Source organism: Macaca nemestrina, chromosome 20 (assembly GCF_043159975.1).
Source record: "Macaca nemestrina isolate mMacNem1 chromosome 20, mMacNem.hap1, whole genome shotgun sequence".
Classification (NCBI taxonomy): Eukaryota; Metazoa; Chordata; class Mammalia; order Primates; family Cercopithecidae; genus Macaca; species Macaca nemestrina.
Genome location: NC_092144.1, coordinates 62,195,628 through 62,221,774, shown reverse-complemented (window position 1 = coordinate 62,221,774; position 26,147 = coordinate 62,195,628). Strand labels below are relative to the sequence as shown.

General features: G+C 48.3%; 1 protein-coding gene and 2 long non-coding RNA genes across 3 annotated transcripts in view; 2 read left to right on the top strand and 1 right to left on the bottom strand.

Moving 5' to 3' along the window:
- The first annotated feature begins 3,292 nt into the window (after window positions 1-3,292).
- LOC139360451 (uncharacterized) lies at window positions 3,293-12,136 on the top strand. The gene is made up of 3 exons (XR_011617865.1): window positions 3,293-3,429; window positions 3,767-3,900; window positions 12,001-12,136. It is a non-coding gene; the product is annotated as an uncharacterized lncRNA (long non-coding RNA).
- The window catches only part of LOC105497074 (protein phosphatase 2 scaffold subunit Aalpha), a 38,314-nt gene continuing 19,973 nt past the window's right edge, over window positions 7,807-26,147 (bottom strand). Inside the window, exons 4-15 of the mRNA XM_011767790.2 lie at window positions 23,314-23,546; window positions 21,671-21,818; window positions 21,393-21,548; window positions 18,693-18,807; window positions 18,512-18,582; window positions 17,927-18,061; window positions 14,620-14,793; window positions 14,238-14,298; window positions 13,361-13,515; window positions 12,156-12,298; window positions 8,432-8,523; window positions 7,807-8,263 (exon numbers count right to left, since the gene is read on the bottom strand). Coding sequence (XP_011766092.1) covers window positions 8,247-8,263; window positions 8,432-8,523; window positions 12,156-12,298; window positions 13,361-13,515; window positions 14,238-14,298; window positions 14,620-14,793; window positions 17,927-18,061; window positions 18,512-18,582; window positions 18,693-18,807; window positions 21,393-21,548; window positions 21,671-21,818; window positions 23,314-23,546 — 1,500 coding nt within the window. The 3' untranslated portion in view covers window positions 7,807-8,246. The remainder of the gene's footprint in view (window positions 8,264-8,431; window positions 8,524-12,155; window positions 12,299-13,360; window positions 13,516-14,237; window positions 14,299-14,619; window positions 14,794-17,926; window positions 18,062-18,511; window positions 18,583-18,692; window positions 18,808-21,392; window positions 21,549-21,670; window positions 21,819-23,313; window positions 23,547-26,147) is intronic.
- LOC139360453 (uncharacterized) lies at window positions 12,186-14,679 on the top strand. Its single transcript, XR_011617867.1, has 3 exons — window positions 12,186-12,321; window positions 14,086-14,324; window positions 14,558-14,679. It is a non-coding gene; the product is annotated as an uncharacterized lncRNA (long non-coding RNA).

Below are 26,147 nucleotides of genomic sequence, written 5' to 3'. Positions count from 1 at the left end.
CGCTTGAACCTGGGAGGCGAAGGTTGCAATGAGCCAAGATGGCGCCACTGCACTCCAGTCTGGGTAACAGAGCAAGACTCTGGCTCAAAACAACGAAAACCAAAAACCCTCTTCTTTTGTCTTTGACTTCTGACTGTTTATTATAACATGTCTTGCTGAAGTTTTATTTGAATTAAAACTAATTGGAGACCTTTAAGCTTCCTACACCTAGACATTTATATCTTTTCCCAGATAGAGACATTTTTGGCTACTATCTTTAAATAAGCTTTCTATAGCCTTCTTTCTCCTTTCCTTCTTGAAATCCTGTAATGCGAACTTGGCTCTTTTGGTGCTATCCCATACATCCTGATGACTTTTTTTTTAATATTCTTTTTTCTTTCTTCTCCTGTGAGCATGTATTTTCATACAACCTATAGTTGGGAAAAGGGCTTGTGGGAAAAGAGCTTGTGGGGTGCCTGCACAAACTGGCCATAAAAATATGGGACAATAAGTTGTGGAAAGCCATGAGAGGCCTCTGAGGAGGAAAGCCTTCTAATTGCCATCATGTTCCCATGCTCAGAGTGAGACCTGCTCTCTTATATGTAAACAGTGTTCAAGGCGAAAGACACTCCTTTGAAACACTGGAATGTGAACAGATGTGCAGGCTCCCAGTTAAGCCCACTCCCACTAGCTACTCTCCAATAAGTTAAAGATACGCTGTTTGAGCACAAAGAAGATTCATTTAAACTGCTATTGCTACAGATTATGCCTATGACATACTGCCTCCCTTTCACTGTTTCGCCCTGAACATCTGCTTCTTAGATCTAAGTGATTGTACTCAATAGTGTGGAGACCACAGCTTGGGGCATTTTGCAACCTCCAATTTGTAACTGGACCCCTGGCTCCCACCTTTAACCTGTCTCTTCTCAATCCTTTGTCGCCACTGGACTTCGGATACCCTACAGGTAGTGTTAAGACTGTGGGCGGCAAGCCACCCAGGTGCCGAGGCAAGAGATCAAGGGCACGAGCTGTTCCAGTATAATAAAATATATAAAATAAGAATAGTTATACTAGATATAGATAATAGATGTGATTATATATGAATATCATTAATCATTAGTTTGTAGCAATTACTCTTTATTTCAGTCTTATAATAATCCTTGCTCTACACTTATAACCTAGGAACAACCAGGCCAGAGATAGGAGCTGAGGGGACATAGTGAGAAGTGACTGGAAGACAAGTGTGAGCCTTCTGTTATGCCCAGACAGGGCCACTAGAGGGCTTCCTGGTCTAGCAGTAATGCCAGCGTCTGGGAAGATGCCTGTTGCCAAGCGAACCATGGTCTAGCGGTAGCGTCAGTGTCAAGGAAAAACACCCGCTAGGGAAAGTCTCCCTTTCCCCAGAGGAGTTCAGAGAAGACTCTATTCCTCCACCTCTTGTGGAGGGCCTGACTGATGTCAGGCCCTCCCGCAGTTATCCGGAGGCCTAATCGTCTCCCTGTGATGCTGTGCTTCAGTGGTCACGCTCCTAGTCCGCCTTCATGCTCCATCCTGTACACCTGGCTCTGCCTTTTAGATAATAGTAGCAAATTAGTGAAAGTACTAAAAGTCTCTGATATGCAGAAATAATGGCGTAAGCTGTCTCTCTCTCTCCCCTCTCTCTGCCTCGGCTGCCGGGCAGGGAAGGGCCCCCTGTTCAGTGGACACGTGACCCACATGACCTTACCTGTCATTGGAGGTGGCTCACACTCCTTACCCTGCCCCTTTGTCTTGTATCCAATAAATATCAGCGCAGCCTGGCATTCGGGGCCACTACTGGTCTCCGCATCTTGGTGGTAGTGGTCCCCCGGGCCCAGCTGTCTTTTCTTTCATCTGTCTTGTGTTTCTATTCCTACAATCTCTCGTCTCCACACACGGGGAGAAAAACCCACCGACCTTGTGGGACTGGACCCTACAGAGACTGGTCCCCAACACCTATCTTCAAGTTCACAAATTCTTTCTTCTCCTTGTTCAGTACTGTTGTTACCCCTCTCTATTGCTTTTCTCATTTCACACACTGGCTTTTTCAGCTCCACAATTTCTGGTTTTTTTTTTTTTTTTTTTTTTTTTTTTTTGAGACGGAGTCTCGCTCTGTCTCCCAGGCTGGAGTGCAGTGGCCGGATCTCAGCTCACTGCAAGCTCCGCCTCCCGGGTTCCCGCCATTCTCCTGCCTCAGCCTCCCGAGTAGCTGGGACTACAGGCGCCCGCCACCTCGCCCGGCTAGTTTTTTTGTATTTTTTTAGTAGAGACGGGGTTTCGCCGTGTTAGCCAGGATGGTCTCGATCTCCCGACCTCGTGATCCGCCCGTCTCGGCCTCCCAAAGTGCTGGGATTACAGGCTTGAGCCACCGCGCCCGGCCCACAATTTCTGGTTTTGATTAGGTCAGAGTATACACAGATATCTAAGAGATGAGGCAGTACAGCTGATGTTTGGGCTACATACAGAATAGCAGGGGAGTTATTAGTGTACATAAAGTATGATGAGAGAATGAAGGTGGAAAGTAAGGAGGCCCAGGAAACATCAAGTGGGGTTAGGACAGGTGGTAGTGAACCCATGCCCAAAGAGTTAAATAAACCAGTAACTAACAAAAATTATTAATTTACAGAACAGCAGGTAAGAAATAACTTTCTGAAATGCTCAAACGCCCTCTACAAAACTGGTCAAAATTGGTTGAAACCAATATGGCCAAATGGAGTTGGCACAGACCAAGCGTGCTGATGTCACAGCCTCAATTTCCACACCATGTTTCAAACTAACTCCCCCTAAATTTGCACATGACGCATGAGGAGACATGAAGAGAACCGTGCATGCCAGAAGACTTTCCAGACCTCTCCTTTCCTTCTACCCTCATCTGAGAACCCCAGAATCCACCTCCTAAACGTTTTATAGTTAAATTACTGCCTTAAAGCCAGCACAGGGAGACAGACTTGAGCTCGACTCATCTTGTGAGTCAACTTACAATAAAAAGTTTTTCTTTCTCAAAAACCTGGTGTCAAAATATTGGCTTCCAGTGCCTCAGGGAGACAGCTCCTTTTGCTTGATAACAGCAGTATCAATTAGACCAGATGGTATAACAGGGGCTACAGGTTCATCTTCTCTTAGTGCCTTTCCCCACCCTTAAGAATCCTTTGGGACTGTTCTATTGCTGTGTGATGCAGGCACAGAACTCAAGAGTGAACACGCAGAGAATTCTCAATGCCAGGCTTCCCAAGGCCACAGTGAGCTTCAGATAAGGGAGAACTATTCCTTTGTTCTGAAAAGACTCCATGACTCAGGGCTGAGCTCTATCTAAATGACATGCAGCATTTATTTCATTTTCTACTTACTATGTAGTCTGGGGTTCCTCCTGTTTTCCACCTAGAGATCAATTCATTTTTATCAGTATTTGGGAAAATCAGCAACATAAATCAGGTAAGGGGACCCTATACCCAGCTTCCAGTATCCTGCCCTTTGCCTGTTGCTCTTCCCACATTACTCAATCAATTACATTAGCACAGAAACATACTGATACGCAGACTCTCAGGAGGTAACAGCACATGAGCCTTTGAGAGCAGTTTGGGCATGACAGGTATCAGAATGAGGGCTAGGGCTGGGGCTTTTGTCCAAAGTTCATAATCTGTGTGTGGTGGCTAGCTCCCGGGAAAACCCCAAGGTTATTTCTGTGGCCATAGAGATTATTAAGAGGGTAGGATCCCTGCAGAATGGTGTCTCCCGGACACTTGTTTATCATTTCCCTTTTCATGTGAAGGTCTCTGGACCAGGCCTCCGTGATAGGGCTGATCTGGAGACCAATGTGGATGTTGTGAAAGCCTCTGATCACATAGGAGAGTAAGCTCCAGCCTCAGGAAGGAGGATCCTATCTAAAGCTCCACGCTCCTGGAGGTAAGATTCTGTACCCTTCCTCAGTACACGACCCCAGGCTGAATAATCGAGAATCGCAAATCTTTTAGTTTCCCAAAGAAGAAAAGAAAAAAAGTATTTTTACCCATGTTTAAGAGTAACAGTAGCTACTCAGGAGGCTGAGACAGGAGAATCACTTCAACCCAGGAGGCAGAGGTTGCAGTGAGCCAAGATCGCACCACTGCACTCCAGCCTAGGCAATACAGTGAGACTCCATCTCAAGAAATGAACAAAAAATAAAATAAAGCTTAGTATCTGTATAAAATATATGAAAAAAGAGGAGTAACAGCAAAGAATACAGCCCTGAATTAGCTCAACATAGAAAGCCAGAGTATTCATGAGTAATAATCATCTGCCATTTGCCTAGAGAAAGAGTGAGATTGGAATTCTAGGCCCCTCATTCTTATTTTCAGCATCAGGGAAGGTCCATTCTCTACTGCTCTGGAGTATGCACAGGGTAGAGGAACAGCAGAGCAGCGGCTAAGGCTAAGCCCAAGCTAAGCGGTGGGTGGGAAGCAGATTCCCGCTCCTCAGTTTTTTTTTCAGGAAAGGCATGTGCTTGGGGACGGAGCGCAGTGATTCCCCAGGAAGACTTAGGGTCTCGGGTTTTCCTTCATTCCTCCAGTCTGGGAAGGACCCAATTAGCCAACCCAAACTTCCAGTTTCGTTTTGTGACATGTGAAGCTACCAGTCTCTTACCCTTCCTGGAGGCTGACTGGGAAAAATCCAGCCCTATGAAGCCTGTAACCCCACATCACCTTGCAGCTCTGTACGGTAAGGCCTGCTGGAGTCAGGACCTGGCACTGAATCTTCACTGGATTTTCTCTTTTTTACAAGTTCCTGATTTTTTTTTCAGATGGAGTCTCGTTCTGTTGCCCAGGCTCGAGTACAGTGGCGTGATCTTGGCTCACTGCAACCCCTGTTTCCCAGATTCAAGCAATCTTCCTGCCTTAGCCTCCTGAGTAGCTGGGATTACAGGCGCCCTCCAGCATGCCCAGTTAATTTTTTCATATTTTTAGTAGAGACGAGGTTTCACCACATTGGTCAGGCTGGTCTCAAACTCCTGACCTCAGGTGATCCACCCACCTCGGCTTCCCAAAGTGTTGGGATTACAGGCATGAGCCACCGCTTCCGCCCTATTTTTTTTTTTATTTATGCCTGATGCCACCGGCTTAGGTAGATGAACCTGGTGTCCTCCTTCCCTCCAGTCCTGATGGCCATATGCAGGATCTTGTCCATTCCCTGCAGTTCGCTTCTAGGGTCTGAGGCACCACCTCGTGATCCTCACCTGCCCAGGGTAGCCATGGTTAATTTTCCTCCAGTGACAACCACAGCTCAAGCACCACAGGCAGATTCTGCACCTTGAGTCAAGGGCACAGTGATTCTAGAGCTCTCCTCGTGCCCCTATGCGTTAGCCAAAGAAACCAAATGACTCAGCAACCTCATCCGCATCCAGATGTCTGGGTCAAAGCAGTGGAAGGAAGGGGTCAGTGAAGAGATTGTTGGCGAAAACAGCCAAAGTGGTGCAGTCATCACAAAAGGAGACAAAATTTGTGTGTGGGCTCTGGAGAACAGTGCTGTGGAAGGAACCATTAGAGACAGCCAACGTAACTGCTGGGATTTAGGCCTAGAGAGGGGGAGAAACAGGCCAGTACTGTGCGTCTTGGCTCCAGGCAGTCTCTCCACCCTGACCCAGCTCCAGCATCAAAGGCTTCGAGGGGCCAACTTCAGCTACTACAGAGAGGGCCAGGTGTACGAAGCAAACAAAGCCTGCAGCCTGGGAGATTAGGAACTGCTCCTACCACCACCACATTCATCACCTGATTGGGTTCTCCCAACTCAAAGTTCACAGAAGTTGAGTTAACCTCAGCCTCCTTTGCCTGAGAGCACTAAGAAAGACACTTGAATGAGTCTCCACTTGTGCTCTGCTTCTAGAGCACGTGACCCAAGACACCAGGCAACTCCTGGTTAACTCAGGACTCTGCTGAAGTTCAACAACTCAGGCTGTCCTTCACCCTTGTCTCTCATACTCACTCCTGTGGTCGCTGAATATCACCTCATTACCCAGCCCATCCAGGGTATCCGTTGCACCTCCACCTCCTGTAATGATCCCATTCCATCAGTCGCCCAATCTTGCAGCCCCAAGACATCCCTGAGCCTTGTCTACATATGCGTGCCCAATTCTAGACCCCACCTCTGAGCCATAGCGCATCCTCAGCCCTAGATCCAGGCAGCATTAACCTCACTCTCAAGAGAGAAAAACTGGGTTAAAGTGTTTAAGGCACGACTTCTCAAACTTCAGTGTGCAGATGAACCTGGGCATCTTGTTAAAATGAAGGCTCTGAATGAGCAGGTCCAGGCAAGGGGCGAGAGGTTCTACATTTCTAACAAGCTCCTGAGAATGCGTAGGCTGCTGGTCCACTGCACTCTTGTTGCAATGGACCAGCAGCGTTAACCACAGGGAAGCCAAGATTTAATGTCAGACTTTCATGCTTAGTTACATGTGTGTTTGCATTTCTAGAGCAGTGGTTCTCAACTAGGAAAGAGTTTATTGCCCAGGGCAAAAATGGTAATTCCTAAAGATGCTTTTTGGTCTCCTTCAGCCTCATCTCCTAGGGCACAATAAAGTCTAACAGAGTAGGGATGTGGTAATATGAGGGCTAAGCTGGTGAAATCACCTTGTCACTCAAAGCCACATTTCCCTTCCACCACCTGTGCCAAAATGTGCTCAAGCACCACGTCCTCTGCGAAACCCTTCCATGCAGACATCACCAGCCTTACGTCCCTTGCTCCTTTCTCCAGGGTGCTCCAGGCCCCTCCCTGCATCAGTTAGAATTCGGGTCACCTTCAAGTGATGAAACCCCAAATGAACAGGCACTTAATCAGTTGAATTCTCCCAGGTGACAATACTGGCGTGGCTCTTCACAGCCTCAGGGAGCCAGGCTCCTTCCATCTTGTCCTGTCTTCCTTGACCTTCACTCCTAAGATCATTTTCTGGCCCAAGGTGGCAGCTTCTACTCTAGCCATCTGGTCCACATTCCAGAGTGCAGGAGTGCAGGAAGGAGGAAAGGTAGGGGATCATGCCTTCACCCTTAAGAACACTTCCTAGAAGCTGCACATACCACTTTTGTTCAACATCTTTTTGACTAGAATTTGGTCACAGTACCACACCTAATCTCAAGAGACACTAGGAAAATACCTGGAATGCATATAGTCATGTGCCCAGCTAAAAATCAGAGCTTCTATATTAGGAAGGGGAGAATAGATACTGAGAGACAACTGGTCTATCTTGCCATAGTTCTCTCTCTAGTACAATCCTGACAGACCTCCTGGGGACAGGGTCAGAGCCCAAGTCTTCTTCAAGAACACAGGAAATGGCCCACAGGGGGTTCTCTGGCAATGTACAGCTAACTCTGCTTCCCATGTTGTGTACTTCTCATGTTGAAACTGTTACACACTTACCAGGTACTAATTCACTTGGTCCTCGCCACCCACCCTGCAATCTAGGTACTAATGTCACTCTCATTTTACACAATACAAAACTGAGCTCATAAAGACTTAACAAGCTACTCCTAGTCACACGTCTATTAACTGAAGGAGCCAAAATTTGGACCCAGGTAGTCTGGTTCCAAGGCACCTGCTCTTAACCCCCAAAATACTCGGCCAACATCTATGAAACTGAACTGCACTACAGGACAGCAGCCAGAGCACCTCGTGGACCCTCTGCTCCACAGGCCAGCAGCACTCCTGGGGGGATCCCCAGAGAATTCTCTCGGGACATAGGGGTATAATGGGTCCTGTAACAAGATCTTCTCCAGAGAAAAGGGCAGATGTTATGACTCTGGGGTGGTGTCCCCTCCTCCATGCTGATGACTAAGGCCAGAGGACTGACTACTTCTAGACCTTTATTTCTCTGTGAAAAGGGGGAAAATAAAAGGAACAAAATAAAAATGGCACAGTTGACACACAAAAAAAAACCAATGAGGGGAAGGACGGGAGGTGGAGAAGTAAATGGGGGAGGGGTTCCCATTACAGCAGCAGGATCCAGTGACCCGGGATGCTCACATCTCTCCCCGACGTGGGCGGAGTAGCCCCTTCCTCCCAGGGTCGCTGTCCTGTCCAACCCCGTGCTCCCCCAGCCCACTGGGAAGTGGACAGTGAGACATCTTCCCAGGCTGGGGAGAGGAGGAACCGTGCTGGGGGAAGGGGCCTGGGGTCAGACCATGCACAGGGAGTGACAGCCAAAGGCCCCCCAGTGTCTCTCCAAAGAGGGACTTGTGGGGGTTGGAGGTGGACACTAGAGGCCAGTGTTTGCTCCTCTTCCAGCATCAGGCGAGAGACAGAACTAGGAAAACAGGAACAGGCAAGAATCAGAACCACAGCCCTCTCTCTGCCCACAATGCCATGGTACCTCCCCCTCCCAGAAGCTGCGACCTTGTTCTCAAAGGACAGCCTAGCACCTGTCCTCAAAAGTCCACCCTCCTGCTAGGGCTCCCTGCTTTCTAGGTCTTACCAGTCAGAGCCTCCTGGGCAAAGTATTTGACGTCCACATCCTGGTCCTGGGTCAGCTTCTCTAGGATGGGCTTGACTTCACTCTGCAGGGTGCTGGAAAGCGAAAAGGAGACAGGGAAAGGGAGCGTACTGGGGCAACAGGTGGGCACAGGGCTCTTGAGCAAGAGGGTATACACAGACATGGATACACCAAACCCAAGGTGGGAGGAGTCTCAAGAATCCAGGACATACACAGGAATGAGAAATCTCCGCTCAATGCACAGGAAGGTGACCATAGTTAACAATAATATTTTGCATATTTCAAAACAGCTATAAGAGAAGATTTTGAATGTTCTCATTACAAAGAAACGGTAAACATTTAAGGTGATAGATATGCTAATTATCCTAATTTGATAATTACACATTTGCACACATTATCAAAACACTACTATACCCCCATAAATATGTATAATTATGTGTATATTAAAAGTAAAATCAGGCCTGGCATGGTGGCTCACATCTGTAATCCCAGCACTTTGGGAGCCCAAGGTGGGTGGATCATCTGAGGTCGGGAGTTTGAGACCAGCCCGGCCAACATGGAAAAACCCTGTCTCTACTAAAAATACAAAATTAGTAGGGTGTGGTGGTGCACGCCTGTGATCCTAGCTACTTGGGAGACTGAGGCAGGAGAATCGCTGGAGCCTGGGAGGTGGAGGTTGTGGTGAGCCAAGATTGCGTCATTGCATTCCAACCTGGGCAACAAGAGTGAAACTCCGTCTCAAAAAAAAAAAAAAAAAAAAAAAGTAAAATCAAGGCCAGGCGCGGTGGCTCATGCCTGCAATCCTAGCACTTTGGGAGGCCAAGGTGGGCAGACCACTTGAGGCCAGGAGTTCAAGACCAGCCTAGACAACATGGCAAAACCCCCATCTCTACTGAAAGTACAAAAATTAGCCAAGCATGGTGGTGCACACCTGTAATCCCAGCAACTTAAGAGGCTGAGACACAAAAACTGCCTGAACCCAGGAGGCAGACGTTGCAGTGAGCCGAGATTGCACCACTGCACTCCAGCCTGGGCGACAGAGCGAGATTCTGTCTCAAAGGAAAACCAAACAAACTGCAAAAAAACCAACCAACCAACCAACCAATTACTTTAAAAGTCAGAAGTATGACAAACAACAACAGACTTCTCTGGGGCCCCAAACAGGGAGATCAGAGCAGGCTGGGAAAGGAGAACAGAATCACAGAACTCCCAAGTCTCTGAGGCCCAACAAATGGGTATCTTTCATTGATTTCACACATATTCACTGAGGCCTACAATGTATATGGAATGAATACGGAGCTAAATCACTCGTTTCTTGCCATGAGGCATCCGGGCCAGGAGCAAGACAGAGACCAAACTGCTACGTAAGAAGGGAGTGGTAAGTGGTCCCAAGGGAAAGTTCCTGGTCCTCCAGGAGCCCAGAGGAGGCAACCACTCTCATCTATGGGGCCCAGGGAACTCCGCCTGCACCGAGTCAATTGTTTTGGGAAATGGAGGAGGACTTCGGAGAGAAACTAAAGCTGAGGTTGTGTCCTGGAACAGATTCAGACAGAAATCAAAAGTGCAGGCTTTGTGGGTCCCCCACTTTCACTTGACAGCTCCCTGTTCTCCCCAAATAACCACTATTCTTACTTCCATCATCTCGATTCTTTCATTCTGCCTGTTTCTGAACTTGACATAAATGGTGTGTTTTCTTGAGTTTGGCTCCTCACTCAACATGGTATCTGTGAGAGCCACCTGTGTTGCCGCCTACAGCAGGCATTTGATTTTTCACTGCTGAATAGTTTTCCACTGTATGAATGAACTAAAATTTATCTGCTCTACTGTGGGCAGACATGGAGGTTTTTTCTGTTTTTATGGCTACTATGAATAAAGCTACCATAAACATTCTTCGGACAGAAACAGCACTCATTTCTCCTGGATAGAGACCCAGGAGTGGAAGGGCTGTTTCACAGGGTGTTTGTATAACAAGCTTCACCAAATTCCACTCCAGTTCCACTCCCGTTTTCAGAGTGATCAAACCCTAAATACACAGCCTCACGTGCAATGGATGAGAGTTCCAGCTCTATGTCTTCAACATTTGCACCATTGAGTCTTTTTTAATATTGGCTGTTCTGGGAGGTGTGTAGTGATATGTCACTGAGCTTTAATTTGCACTTTCCTGAAGGCTGATGATGCTGAACACCTTGTCATATGCTTACAAGCTATTTGGAGATCCTTTTTCAAGTGCCGATTCAAGTCTTTTTTCCCATCTCTTTCTTGCCCTGCCTGATTTTAGACAGGTATTGTGGATGAGTCCTTTCTCAGAAACATACATTGCAGACATCTTCCTCCAGTCAAGGGCTTGCATTTTACTCTCAAAATGCTGTCTTTTGAGAAATAGTGCTACATTTTACAGAAGGTCAACTTACCTATCAATTCCTCTGGTTTGCTGTGCCTACGCTAACTCATGAAGATATTTTCCTACATTTTCTTCTAGATGTTTTATTTTTTAAATCTTTCTGGTTCTGGTCTGTCATCTCAAATTAATTTGTTTATGCATTGAGGCGAGGCCTCTTTTTTTTTTTTTTTTTTTTTTTGAGACAGAGTCTGGCTCTGTCACCCAAGCTGGAGTGCAGTGGCCAGATCTCGGCTCACTGCAAGCTCCGCCTCTCGGGTTTACGCCATTCTCCTGCTTCAGCCTCCCGAGTAGCTGGGACTACAGGCGCCCGCCAGAGGCGAGGCTTCTTTTATTCCTACATGGATATCAAATTGACCCAGCTATGTTTTTTAAAAAATATATATTTCTCCACTGAACTACAGAGGTGCCTGCTGTTAAACACACGTGGGACTGTTTCCGTGCCCTTGATTCCATCCTATTGGGCGATTTAAATATTCTTGTATTCACATCTATTTTAATTACTGTGGTGTCGTAACTCTTGGTCTCTGGTAGTATAAATCATCCAACTTTGTTCATTAGAAGTGTCAATTTTCCACTAAAGAACCTGTTGAGATTTAATGGGCTTATACTGAATCTAAAGATGAGTTCAGGGAACTGTCCCACACACGAATATTATGTAGGTCTGTTTTAATTTTTTTTGAGACAGAGTCTCGCTCTATCGCCCAGGCTGGAGTGCAGTGGTGTGATCTCAGTTCACTGCAACCTCCACCTCCTGGATTCAAGTGGTTCTCTTGCCTTCAGGCTCCCAAACAGCTAGGATTACACGTGTGTGCTACCACACCGGCTAATTTTTTGTATTTTTAGTAAAGACAGGGTTTCGCAATGTTGACCAGGCTGGTCGTGAACTCCTGACCACAAATGATCTGCCCACCTTGGTCAGGTCTGCTTTAATTTCTCACAGTAGTGTTTTACAGTTTACACTAGAGGTGTTACACATCTTTCACTGAATTTATTCCTGGCTATTTAATATTTTTGGTGCAATTATAAATTATACAAATACTTACATATAAAACATTAGGTGATTTCATTTTCTAATGACTTGTTGCTAGTATGTAAGACTGCCATCCCATCACCCCCCTTTCTATTTCATTCTGTGACGTTCATTTTACAGTTGAGAAAACAGACCTTGAGAAGGGAAAGGAGCCAAGGTCACACAGCAAGCAAGGAGTGGTGCCAGGCCTCTGACCCTGGGCTCTACCCTCAAAGGTCAAAGATGAAGGTGCCCACAAGCCCTTGCCAGTGTGTGTGGGAGTATCCAGACCTCACCTGTTGTCCAGGATGGGCCCTATCTTCTGCAGAGACTTGGCCACATTGAAGCGGACATTGGCCACCGGGTCCCCAGCCATACGCAGAACCGTGGGCAGCATGTGCTTGGTGGTGATGTCTTGCCCACAGACCTCAGACAGCACCTGGGGGCCAGTGAGTAGCAGGGGTGAGTGCAAAGCTTCTGGCTAACTCTCATCTCCCACTGCCTCTGACCAGGCCACTCTGGTGATTATCAGGCCCTACAGAGGCTGAGCAACACAGGGACTCAGTTCAGTGTTACAGGAGTGGATCTCCCAACTCCACTAACACCATCCTAATACCACGTCTCCATTCTGTGATGTCCCAGTTTCTCTGTCCTCAGGCTTCCTTTAATTACTCTGGAGATGGACCTTAATTACCAAGTCCTATGATTCATACTGGTAATCACAGCCTGGTGAGTATAAAGATTAATCAGGTTATACATGCACAGGGCTTAGAACAGTTAGGCTACAGATAGGAAGTGCTCCTGTCTATTTGCTTTTCCTACGATTATAATTATCTCATGTACTGATTTATGTGTAAACCATACAAAGAGCTAGAAATGAAAGAATGGGGTTTAAAAATAAACACAACTAAGTGTTCTGATCATTTCTTCCCACGCCACACTCTGGAGGTCACTGCTGTAAGGATCCTAGGGTAATCATCATTTGTAAAGGACCCCTCCTTACAAAGACCGAAGCATCAAGGGGTAACTATCCAAGGTAGTTATGTAACTATCCAAGGTCCATAGCTAAAGTATGGCCCTGCCAGAATTTAAAACTAGGTCTGACCTAGAGCCTGTACACTCACCCACCACAGAGAGAGACACAAATAACTAGGTCTGACCTAGAGCCTGTACACTCACCCACCACAGAGAGAGACACACACTCTTCAGGGAAGGGGAGGGGTGCTCACAAAGCTTGAGATCACTGCTCCAACAGGTCAAGTCTCCCAGGCCCTGGGTCCCTCACCATCCAAGTCCCCAGTCCCAGAGGCCCTATGACCCTGACCCTGGGAGCCCCACCCCCTTGCCTGCAGTTCCCCAAGGACTCATCTCTGAATAGAAGATCTCCTCCATGTCTCCATTCCTAAGCCAGGTGTCTCCCTTGGGGAACCCTCTACCATCCTTCCTCTCCCAGGCACTGCAGTTCCCTAGGGATGGGCCAGCAGGCAGGTGGGGGGCTCACATTGATGCAGAAGAGCGTGGTCATGCGGTGCAGGTAGTTAGGGTCTCCGGACATGGCCAAGACCTTGGGAATGATCGTGGCATGGGCCCACTCCTTCCCAAACTTTTCCACTAGCTTCTTCAGGTTGCTGGTGGCTGCTTCGCGGATGGCATATACTGCAGAAGGGTGAGGGTGAGAGAGACAAGGATTTGGAGGTGAAGAACTGATGTGGGCAAGATGTAGGTCACACTTACCATGGCTTACAAAGCAGCCCCGAGGTGCCAGGCTGCATGTGAGCCAAAGAGAGAAAAAAGAGCTTACTATGTGCTCTATCTAGTAATTGTTTTTTAACACAGTATCTTTCAACCACTCCAAGAGGTAGATTCCACTATTGGCCTCATTTTACAGATGGGCAAACTAAGGCTCCAACAAGTGATTTGCCTAAATTATGTGGCACTTATTACTTCAAACAGGGCTTCACAGAGACAAACATTGCCTTTTATTTTTTACCTCTCTTAGTGTAAACAATGAGCAATTCTCATAATGGCCCCAAGGGACTGGAATAAGAAGTTTTAAAGAATGAGTGTGGGGCTCATTCAGAGACAGCAGGTGACTTTAGATTTGAATCCTGACCTTGGAGCTGTCAGAACCCCGGTCTGGCTGCTCAGTGGCCCTCTGGCTCTCCACTATACCAGGCAACCCCTGGGTGATCTGTTTCGTCCTCCTCCCACTCAACACTTCTCTAGGACTCTGAAGAGCACATGAGCTGGTCCGTATGAGCATCCAGTGGCACGGGGAGTGACTCCAGCCTCCTCCACTGCCCGCCACAACCCCAGCCAATCCATCCTTCCTTTCTGGAGCTTCCATCTCCTCTTGCTGCTCCTGTGGAGGTACTCACCATGATCCACAAGCCAGGCCATGCACAAGGAGTTAAGTTTCTCATCAAAGAACTCCACTCCCTACAGGAGAAACCAAGGGTTCCAAGGTAAGGGTTCCAGGGAGAGCAGACAAGGGGAGCTGCTAGCCACACCCCATGGAACCTACACCCACCCCAGAAAGACCGGATACTTCTCAACTTTGTCTGAGGTGCTCCTTTCCCTCTTCTTATTGAATCCAATGCATCTTTTAAGGCCCTATTTCCTGGGTCCCTTCCTTTGACTCCCCAGGCATTGTCACAGCCTCCACTAAGCCTCCAAGGCACGCATTTCCCTATTACAGCCCTGGACATACTGCAGCTCCTCTGAGGCAGCACTGCCTGGCCCCCAGGCCTCGTCACTCACCAGCTGTCCAGCCAGCAGGGGCATGTACTCAATGATGGCCAGCCGCACCCGCCACTTGGCATCCTCAGCCAGCTCCACAATGGCAGGGAGCAGGGACTGGGACAGCTGCCGGATGCCAATCACCTCATTCACACAGTCCAGGTTGGAGATGATGTTCAGCCGTACCTCAGGGCACTGAGGAGAGGAAAGAAGGATTCTGAGAGAATGCAATGTCCATAGAATCCCAGGATGAAAAAAGCTCAGCTGCATCAACTTTGTATAATGGACATCTCCCAACGCCCTACTCCTGCCCAAACCTAGCTCCCAGTCCCAGGGGCACATTAAAGGCACACAAAAAGCAGGCAGCATGGACTGCTAAGTTAAGCAGATTCTTAAACCTTACAATAGTATCACAAGAAATGTTTAACCATTTTGAAAGGACTTTTAAGAATCACAGTAGGAAAAGACAGCCCCCTGGAAAAAATAGGCAGACATGATTCTTCTAATCCTAGCTCTGCTGCTTGCTAACATGGGTTCCTTTCTGGACATCAATCCACAACATGGGAGAGGGGAAGGAAGAAAACTATTTCCTTATTAAAGCTACTCTAGTCTAAAAAAAATAAATAAACAAAGGAGCACTGAAATGAATCAATAAACCAAGTGAACAAGCCTGGCAGGCCTGGGCTGTTGAAACCCTGCACATTCCAAAGATAGGACTGGCCCTTGCCCGGCTCCAGCCCTTGGTGTGTGAGCCTCAAGGTGCTGAACGCATGAGAAGAGAAGGCTCAGAGACTATATACCTTACCCATTTAAAAAGACTTCTTTTTGGTGCACCAAAAAGGTAGCCTTTTTTATTTAGACAAGCTTATACATTCCGGGGAGAGTCAAAATGTGAAATATAAATTTTATACATCTAAAATGGAAATCCCGAACATAAGTCAGATTAATTCCTCATACCAAGAAAACCATGCTGGCTCTTCTCTTCTTAAGATAAGCTGCCCTGAGACAGGCTGGCTGCCAGCACATGATTACCATATAGTGCTTGCTGAAGGTGAAACTGGAGCAAAAAATGCTCTAGTCCTAGCAAGCGCTGTAAGTGCACTTGCATCATGTATGGGCTTGCCTTCACACTGGGCTGAGCCCGGATCCTTCCCTGATGCCAGAGGCAAAATGCTCTCCAAAACTCTGGAAAGGTGTGAAATGACATAGCAGACAGGTTGAGGGGCTCTCACCTGCCAAATTATGCCCATTAAAGCATCAAAAACACAAATTACAGTTATATCTATAAAACACGATTATAAAAGAAAATACGTGCAAGTGAAGGATAACTCAGATAAATTACTTAAGTCATAAAATGTGTCATGAATATTAATGATTCAAACTTTTAGCAACTGACGTAAATAACTGATTTAAAATAGTACACTGTTAATCACCCACTAATACGGAAAAACAAAAAGAATAAAAAATACATTAAAAATAGCGCACTCTTTTCAATGTTTTAAAAAATTGACTATAATTCTGCGGCTAAGAGATTACTCCACTGTAGCGGAACTGAGTAACATAACTTTTAGGGGCATGTGGGACTGAAGTGTGATGTAATACTTTCTGTTGCAGTATTTCCTCCAACTTTCTAGCACACTATGTATGTGCCTGTGTATAAGAAAGGGATGGGGAAGAGAGAAAGACTGAGGCCTTTGGGAACAAAGATGTCACACACTGGCAAACAATCTGCCCAGTTCTTCACTACCAAGGCAAAAACCACCACGTGGTCCCTTCTGCCTCCTGAACAATCTTGAATCCTTCCATACCACTGCAGCCTCATCTCTACATACCACTTAGTCTATCCTCAGCCTTCCAGACTCCCACAGCACCCTCCAGTTTGGTCTTCCTACACTTCTGCTGGCCACCTCACTTCAATCTTTCCTTCACATAAGCCCAGGGTGCTTTCTAATACCAACTCTACTCTGGCTCTTCCACTTGCCCACAGTCAAGTCCAAGCTCCTTCCCCATGGTCACCCTGATGCTCTCTACAGTCATCACCCAGCACCGCCTCTCATCCTCTGTAATCCAGGCAACCTGAACTGCTGGTGTGGTCATGTGACCCTCCCTGGCCAATGGGTGTATGGGGTGCAAGCACATGTGAAGAATCTCGTCCTTCAGAGGACCGGGCCTGCTGTGGTCTGTGCCTGACCCCTCCATGCTGACTAAGAGATGCTAAAACTGGAGAAGTTGCCTGAGACTCAGAGACAGTTGAGGTCAGCAGGACTAACCCACCAGTGTAGGACTACCTATACTGTTATGAGAGAGAGAAAAAAAATCCTCCATCTAATTTAAGCCAGAATGTATTCTAGGGTCTCTATTACAGCACCTTAGCCTAAACCCTAAAAAACATGAACTCGTCCTTAACAGCACCTGTAACACCTTAATGGCATCATGGGACTGCTTGTCTTCTCCAATGTCAGTCTCTGAAGACTTGTGAGGATCAAAACTGTCTTATTCTAGGCTGGGTGCAGCGGCTCACACCTATAATCCCAGGCCTTTGGAGGCCAAGGCAGGAGGATCGCTTGAGACCAGGAGTTCAAGACAAACCTGGGCAACCTAGCAAGACCTCGTCTCTATAGAACATGTTTTTAAAAATTAGCTGGATGTGGCGGCTCTTACCTGTAGCCCCAGCTACTTGGGAGGCTAAAGTGGGAGGATCACTTGAGCCTAGAAGGTGGAGGCTGCAGTGGACCATGATCACACCACTGTGCTGCAGTGTGGGCAACAAAGTAAGACACTATCTCAAAACATAAATAAATAATTTTTTTTTTTTTTGAGACAGAGTCTTGCCCTGTTGTCCAGGCTGGAGTGCAGTGGTGTGATCTCGGCTCACTGCAACCTCTGCCTCCTGAATTCAAGTGATTCTCCTGCCTCGGCTTCCCGAATAGCTGAGATTACAGGCACCCGCCACCATGCCTGGTTAATTTTTGCATTTTCAGTAGAGACGGGGTTTCACCATGTTGCCCAGGCTGGTCTCAAACTCCTGACCTCAGGTGATCCACCCGCCTCAGCCTCCCAAAGTGCTGGGATTACGGGTGTGAGCCACCGCACCCAGCCATAAATAAAAACTTTTTAAAATTTCTGGCTCTATTATTCATATCTTTAATGCCCAGGAAAGGACTCATGCAGACTGCCAGGAGTAATGAATGCATGAACACACGGCTATGCCCACAAACAGGCAACTCAGCAAAGGTCTGGATGTCTGTTGAGATATCAGGAGATTCCTGGTCAATCCAGGTAACCTGTCCCCTCCACAAACCCAGAGCTGAGATCCTGGCACCCTTACCTCATCCTTCAGCTGAGCCAGGAAGAGGGGCAAGAGGTGCTCGATGGTGTTGTCTTTGCCCAAGATGGGAGAGAGGCCCATGATGACCGAGGCCAGGGCTGACTTGACATGTTGGTTGGCGTCGGACACCAGCTCCTGGGAAAGAGAAGGCGTAGGCACAGGGATCAGGGCAACCCCTGCATCAGCAGTGGCCAAGCAGATGCCAACCCCTAAAAGACAATAACCTGCTTCTGCCCCTCTCATTCGTGGAGCATGGGATGGCTTAGGGTACAGGGGAAATCACTGTTCCTTATGCGTACCACCTACTTAGATTCAATGACCCCTGCTCTCAGCAGCCCCCACTCCAACCCCAAAACCCTGTGAATGAGAGGACTCAGTGAACTTTGAGGTTCTAGAAAGTACTTCCACCTCTAAGGTCAGCCTCAAGCTGCAGTCAGGACCCTAATTGCTTGAAACCCAAGAGCTGCCTGGTCCCAGAGGGCTGGGAACCTAGTTTGCAGCTGACGATCCCCAAAGCCTTGTCTCCAGCCCCTCTTTTTAGCAGGCTCAGATCCACTTGGTTCCTCCCATCAAACTCTCTGTTACCTTGATGCAGGGCAAGATCTGGGACATGATCACATTCTCCCGACAGTCAGCTGAGAGGTTTTCACAGAACTCTGTGGGCAGGGAGAGGGAGGCAAAGGGAAGTGAGATCCAACGTTTTAGTTCCACTTCCAGCCCCTCGGACACCCACCCCACTTGCTGTGTTCCGGCTGCCAGCACCAACCTTTGACCTTGTGGGAGGCTGCGGCCCTCACCTCGGCCTCACAGTCTTTCATCAGGTTCTGGAAGGCGGGGACCAGGTCTGTCTTGGTGATCTCAGGCCCCACTGCTTTCTGGAGCTGCAGACAGGAAAGAGGAGGGGGAGAGTGAGAGGGCCTAGTAGGTACTCTGGGCTAAGGAAGCCAAAATCAAAGAGAAGGGGCCAGAATTAGAGGCCAGAGCGTGGGCCTTGGAAGCAGTGTTAAGATCTAATCCAAGCGCCAAGTCTGGCCCTGGGTCAAGGCTCTTCACCTCGCTGAGCCTCTTTTGCTTCTGAAGAAAACTGAGGACTGCAAGGGCACCTACCTCACAGTGTTGTCAGCATTAAAAATAACAGATTTCCATATTGTTCAGGCTACTGGGGTTTTCTGTTACATGATCCAAAAACATTCAAACAACATAGTGACTGCAACTTTTTGATTTATATATGGTTGTATTTCTTAAAGATCTGTTACCAGAAGCATGAATTACTTTTGTAATGAAAAAAAAAAAACAACAGGCCAAGCACAGTGGCTTATGCCTATAATCCCAGCACTTTGGGAAGCCGAGGTGGGCAGACTGCTTGAGTCCAAGAGATCAAGACCAGCCCGGGCAACACAGTGAAACCCTGACTCTACATAGGAGGCTGAGGTAGGAGGATCACCTGAGCCCAGGAGGTCAAGACTGCAGTGAGTCATGACCATGCCACTGGGTGGCAGCAGCCTGGGTGACGGTGTGAGACCCTGCCTCAAAATAAAAATAAAACAATAAAGATTGACAGGGAAGAAGGCACTCTGGGGCCGGGGGCAGTGGCTTACACCTGTAATCCCAGCACTTTGGGAGACCGAGGTGGGTGGATCACTTGAGGCCAGGAATTCGAGACCAGCCTGGCCAACATGGTGAAACCCCATCTCTACTAAAAATACAAAAATTAGCTGGGTGTGGTGGTGTACATCTGTAATTCCAGCTACTTGGGAGGCTGAGGCACAAGAATCACTTAAGTCTGGGAGACGGAGGTTGCAGTGAGCTGAGATTGTGTCACTGTACTCCAGCCTGGGCAAAAGAGTGAGGCTCTCTTAAAAAAAAAAAAAAAAAAAAAAAAAAAGGAGGCACGCTTGGCTCCTGCCTGTTTCATGGCATGAGGCATGGAAAGACACATGACTCTTGCTGCAAAGCTGGTTCCTGAAGACCTGGTAGGAAGCAGAACAGTTCATTATGAGGAAGGGAATGAACAAATAAAAAAACCTTGAAGGACCTTTTGGGAAAATATTGCCTTTTATTCATCTTGCAAATATTTACTGAATGCCTACTGTGTGCCAAGAACTAGTTTAACAGCCTAAAATTCCTGTCCTCATGGAATTTGTACTCGAAGACCCAGCGTGACACAGTTTATGCACCTCAGGAGACAAGGATGGGAAGAACCTTCCCTAAATGTGGTGATGGTATGCTATTCTGAGGCTGAGTCCTTCCTACAAATGCCAGTGGGAACCAGCACAATTACAGGCAAAGGGCGCCTCAGGGTGCAGCAGCACTCGAGGCCTCTCTGATCCCACCCTGCCCTCTCTCCTGCTTTCTCTCAGGCTAGGCCGTCAAGATCAGGCCTGAATGTTCCTGCTAGCACTTGCTCTCGCCTCCCAGGGTTCTTTGTCCTCTTGCTGGAGCAAAGTTCCTATCTTAGCCCTCACCAACTCATCTTCTAGAACCAGCTGCAACACCACCTCCCCTCCTCAATGCTTCCAAGGCCCCACATCTGTCTGTCTGTCCCACACCTGTGACACTTTATTATCAAATTTCCCCCCAAGTCAATCTTCCCCTTCAGACTGCCTGGCTCCGTGAAGGCCAGGAATGTGCCAAATTCACTGGCCCAGCAAATAGCTGGTGCTCAGCAGACATGTTTGTGGGATGAGGCAATCTGGATCCCCGCGGAAGGAGCACCGTGGGAGACACAGAGCTGGAGTCTTGCCCCCTTTCTGCCTGGCTGGTAGTGTCACTCTGATCAGTTAATTAAACTTTCTGGGGCCAGGCACGGTGGCTAACACCTGTAATCCCAGCACTCTGGGAGACCAAGGCAGGCGGATCACTTGAGGTCAGGCGTTCAAGACCAGCCTGGCTAACATGGTGAAACCCTGTCTCTACTAAAAATACAAAAACTAGCCGGGCGTCGTGGTGGGCATCTGTAATCCTAGTCCCTCAGGAGGCTGAGGCAGGAGAATTGCCTGAACCCGGGAGGGAGAGGTTGCAGTGAGCCAAGATTGCGCCACCACACTCCAGCTGGGCAACAGCACTCTAGCCTGGAGGACAGAATGAGACCCCGTCTCAAAACAAACAAACAAACAAACAAAAAACTGCACCTTTTTGGGCTGCGTCTTCCCCTTTGTGAAAGGACAGCTTGATTATGTCAGGAACACCCCACATGTGCTACCCTTCTCTGCTCCTGTGGCACTTTCCTCCGTGAAGCCTTAACTTAGCCTCAGAATCCTTCTCAAGGCAGCACTTCAAGATGCCATGTCAATCAACCAGGATTGGCATATAAAGTGAGATGAAGTTAGACGATCACAGAGATCTTATTGCTCAAACGCCCAATGATTCCGTCGGCCTAATGGTAAACCTCAGCTCCTATATGCTTCCCTTCTGAGGGTGTCAGTGTCCCCCACCAGTGGGACAGTGTCAACGGTCGCTCACCTACCTCTGTGAACTTGTCGGCCACCATGTAGCGGACGCGCCAGGACTTGTCTTCAGCGGCCTGGCGCAGAGTGGGCATCACCAGGGCCTCCAGATCCTCCTGGGGTAGGAGCTGAGCAATGTTCACGCACGCCTCCACCGCCAGCAGCCGCACCGAGTCCTGGGGAGAGGAGAGGAATGCAGGAGGGCAGCAGCGGCCTTGCTGAACTCTGAGATTCTCTTTCACGGGCAGGGGCCAGCAGAAGGAGGTGAGAGCAGAGAGGTCCAGGGAGCAAAACTCACCTGCTCGTCAGAGGCCAGGTTGGAGAACATGGGGATGATCTCACTCTTGACGTTGTCCAGCTCCAGCACCTTGGCAAACTCCCCCAGCTTGGAGGCTGCGGCCCGCCGCACCATGGGGGTGTCATCTGAGCACAGGTTCCGGAAGTACCTGGGAGTCGGGGATGGGGATCATGAGGCAGCAGGCAGTACGGCAGAGAGGAGCAAGCACAGACTGCAGTTGTGTGGGTCCAGGATTTAGCTGAATGACCTTGGGCAAGTGATGACTCCGTCTGTCTTCCCAGCCCTATGAAAAGGCGCTGATAGTAACAGTAACTACCCCACAGGTCTGCATGAGGTTTCAATGAAATAATGTGTGTGGGACACTTCGCAGACTGCACATAATAAATCCAGTCAATGGTAAGTGCTGACAATTACATTATCATGACCATAAAAATTGCTTAACCAATGGGCCTGGTACAGTGGCTCATACCTGTAATCTGAACACTCTGGAAGACCAAGGCAGGAGGATTGCTTGAGCCCAGGAGTTCAAGACCCGCCTGAGCAACATAGTGAGACCCCATCTCTCACAAAAATAAAAAATGAGCCCAGCGTGGTGGTGCACACCTGTGGTCCCAGCTATTTGAGAGGCTAAGGCAGGAGGAATGCTTGAGCCCAAGAGGTTGAGGCTGCAGTGGGCTATGATTCTATCAGTGCACTTCAGCCTGGATGACAGAGCAAGATCTTATCTCAAAAACAAACGAAAAACTGCTTAACTAAGAGGCTAGTCTAGAGCCACAGAAAGGCTTTATTTTACAGCAGCAATTGCTTCGGTCAAAGATGGTCAGGGCCAGTGTAAGTATCTAAGCATCTGTGCAGCCGTAAATCAGAGTTCTGGAGTGAGCCACGGCTCAAACCTGGGCATGATGGTCAACTGTTTGCAAAGTAGAGGAGCAGGAGGCTGAAAACTGAAGTGGTTTACCTGCCAAAGGCACCGGACCTGGGACAGGCTGGAGACACCATCAGATGTGATGTGCTGAAAGTTTTTATGTTCCAGATTTTGCTCTAAGCACTTTATATGTGATAATTCCTTTTTTTGTTAGACGGAGTTTCACTGGTGTCGCCCAGGTTGGAGTGCAACGGCATGATCTCGGCTCACCGCAATCTCTGCCTCCTGTGTTCAAGCGACTCTCCTGCCTTAGCCTCCCAAGTAGCTGGGACTACAGGAGTGCGCCACCATGCCCGGCTAATTTTTGTATGTTTAGTAGAGACAGGGTTTCACCATCTTGGTCAGGCTGGTCTCGAACTTCTGACCTCACGATCCACCCGCCTTGGCCTCCCAAAGTGCTGGGATTACAGGCGTGAACCACTGCATCTGGCCTATATGTGATAATTCTTTTAAATCCTCACATTAACCAGTGGGAAGGAGGACCTGTCATCATCTCAATTCCTACGTGAGCAAGGGGGCAGAGGTGGTAAATTGACACGCGGCTGTGTCCAGAGACCAACTCTCAAGGATGTGGCCTACCACGTGGTAAGCAGGAGTGGGACTGGAGAGAGTTCAGGGGCGTGTGGGCCCTAGGTAGACCGAAAGGAGGCTGAGGCTTTAGAGAAGGGGACCGAGCTGAGGGGGGAGCTTGGAGCTTCCAAGGGGGGCAGAGACTCACTGTCGAAGTTCCGCCTTGACAGCACTGGACACTCGGGGGTAGCAGACGGAGAAGAGGCCGCAGGCCGAGGTGCGGGAGGTGAACCAGTCGCCGCCCGCCAGCCGCTTCACCAGCGGCACAAAGTGTGCCTCCAGGTCAGAGGGCGAGTGCTCGTGTGAGATGGCCCGTAAGGACTCCACTGCCTTGTCCCGCACCACTGTCTCCTCCACTGTGGCCAGCGACTCCAGGGGTGGCTGTCGTGAGAATATGAAGTCACTGGACAGCTCCCTCTCTACCATCCCCGGCCCTGGACCCCCATCCTGCAACCCCCTCATGGGCTCATCTCCTCAGAGAAACCTTCCCTATTACCCATCCCAGCCTTCATTAAAAGAGCATTTTAAAATGGTTGCAGTGAATGATTCAAAGGAAAAACGTAATATTATGCCAGCCAGCAGAAGGTCTCTGTCAGCGTGCCTTCCACAAAGGTTCTTACTTAGGGGTCCTTGAAGAAGTTTCACTGGGGTCCATGAATCTGAAAATTACACACATCACTTTCTGAGGAGAAAGTTCTTAGCCTCTCAAAGTGCAATGATCATCACTGACACTGCGTAGAACATCAGTTCACTGTGTGTACTAGGCAGGACCACCGTGTTGTACCAGGGGTGCTTGTTCTTCCTCACTGAATTCTATAAAGCAAGTCCTGATTTTAAAGAAGAGAAAACTGAGGTACGGACTGGCTTGCCCAAGCTAATAATGGCTACAGGTCAGGATCGAAAACCTGACCTGAGTTTCCCATGAACAGGTACAGTTGTGCTGTCTCATACAACTCTGGTGACTGAACTGGGATCTCATGTTTCTGGGGGACTATGGGGCTCGGGACGGCTCGCTGGTTGTTACTGTGGGCCTAGAATGACTGTGCTCCTTCAGATATATATGACTGGCTCTCCACTGTATCCCCAGAGCCCAGCAGCACTCTTAGCACAAGACAGGAACTCTTAATTAGCGACCTACTGAAGGGAGACTCAACTTATCCCAATATGTTCAAATAAAGGTACAGAGGTCTCTGGTTTGAAATTCAACTTGGGCTGACAGATATTTAAGACAGGAAAAAAAAAAAGTCATAAATGGAAATGCCTCCAGGGCCCAGTCAAGTAACAGAATGAAGCTATCAATCAAGGTGACAAGCGGAGGTGGCAGGGGGCGTGAACAGGAAGAGGCAGGCACTGGGGCACCTTGGAGAGCCATGTAGTCCAGGGAGGGCAGGTGCTCCCCAGCTCCAGGGACTGTCACTATGGGAGGATGCAGCTGGCAATAAGCAAATCTGGTTTTCCAAATGCAGTCCTCAGAAAAACTCGAGAGTTTTTTTTTTTTTTTTTTTTTTTGAGACGGAGTCTCGCTGTGTCTCCCAGGCTGGAGTGCAGTGGCGTGATCTTGGCTCACTGCAAGCTCCGCCCCCTGGGTTCACGCCATTCTCCCGACTCAGCCTCCCAAGTAGCTGGGACTACAGGCGCCCGCTACCACGCCCGGCTAATTTTTTTGTATTTTTAGTAGAGACGGGGTTTCACCGTGTTAGCCAGGATAGTCTCGATCTCCTGACCTCGTGATCCACCCGCCTCGGCCTCCCAAAGTGCTGGGATTACAGGCTTGAGCCACCGCGCCCGGCCAAGAGTTTTGTATGTGAGAAATCTCATGGAACACATGCTACAACACGGATGAACCTTGAAGACATTATGCTAAGGGAAATCAGCTAAAAGTCAGAAGGACAAATATTTTCTGACTCCACTTATATGAGGAATCTAGAACAGTCAAACCCATAAAGTAGAACGGTGGCTGCCAGGGGCTCGGGGAGAGGAAACGGGGAGTTCATGTTCAATAGGTCTGCGATTTCAGTTTGGGGAGATGAAAAATTCTGGAGATGGATGGTGATAATGGCTGCACAATGTGAATAAACTTACTGCCACAGAGCTACACACTTTAAAATAATTAAAATAGCACATTCTACATATATTTTTACAGTAAAACTATTAACAACAAAAACAAATGTTTAAAAATAGTTACAATGAATGATTCAAAGGAAAAATGTAATACTAAGCAAGCCAGCGTAATGTCACTGTCACAGGTCCTCGTGCTATCGTGAGGTCTCAGGTTCAGGATGGTCTCATGGGAGTGTGACCATAGGTGTGGTGTGACTGGGATATGCAGGGACAGAGTTCCTCTTGTTCACCTCGGCTCTCCCATCACGTGGGCTGGCACAGAGAAGGCACTCAATCAACACCTGCCAAGTGACTAGAGGTGGAGCTTATGGCAATCTGTTATAAGGAGGCCTCGGGACAGAGGCTGAGCAGTGATTATATAAGCCAAGGTTCTCTTCTTCAGTAGGTTACTGTAGGAAGTAGTTCTCAAAGTAAGATCCCTGACCACCCTGCAGCAGAATCACCCAGGAGGCCTATCCCAGCGCGGACCAAAACAGTCAGAGTATCTGGAGGCAGGGCCCAGGAAGGTACACATTTAAGAAACTACAATTGATGCCTTTGCACAGTGAAGACTCACTACTGTAAAGCCTCTCTGTGAAGTCTGGGGGCAAGGGTTCTCAAACTGGAGACCACACAGGGTAGCGAAGAGTGTGACCCACCTAAAATCCTGTGTACTTTTATAAGAAGAGGGTCCGGAATTTAACAGATTCTCAAAGGGATCCACAATTCCAAACGAGTTAGGAGCTGCTGGCCGGATGCAGTGGCTCACGCCTGTAATCCCAGAACTCTGGGAGGCCAACACAGGTGATCACTTGAGGCCAGGAGTTCCAGACCAGCCTGACCAACATGGTGAAACCCTGTCTCTACTAAAAATACAAAAAT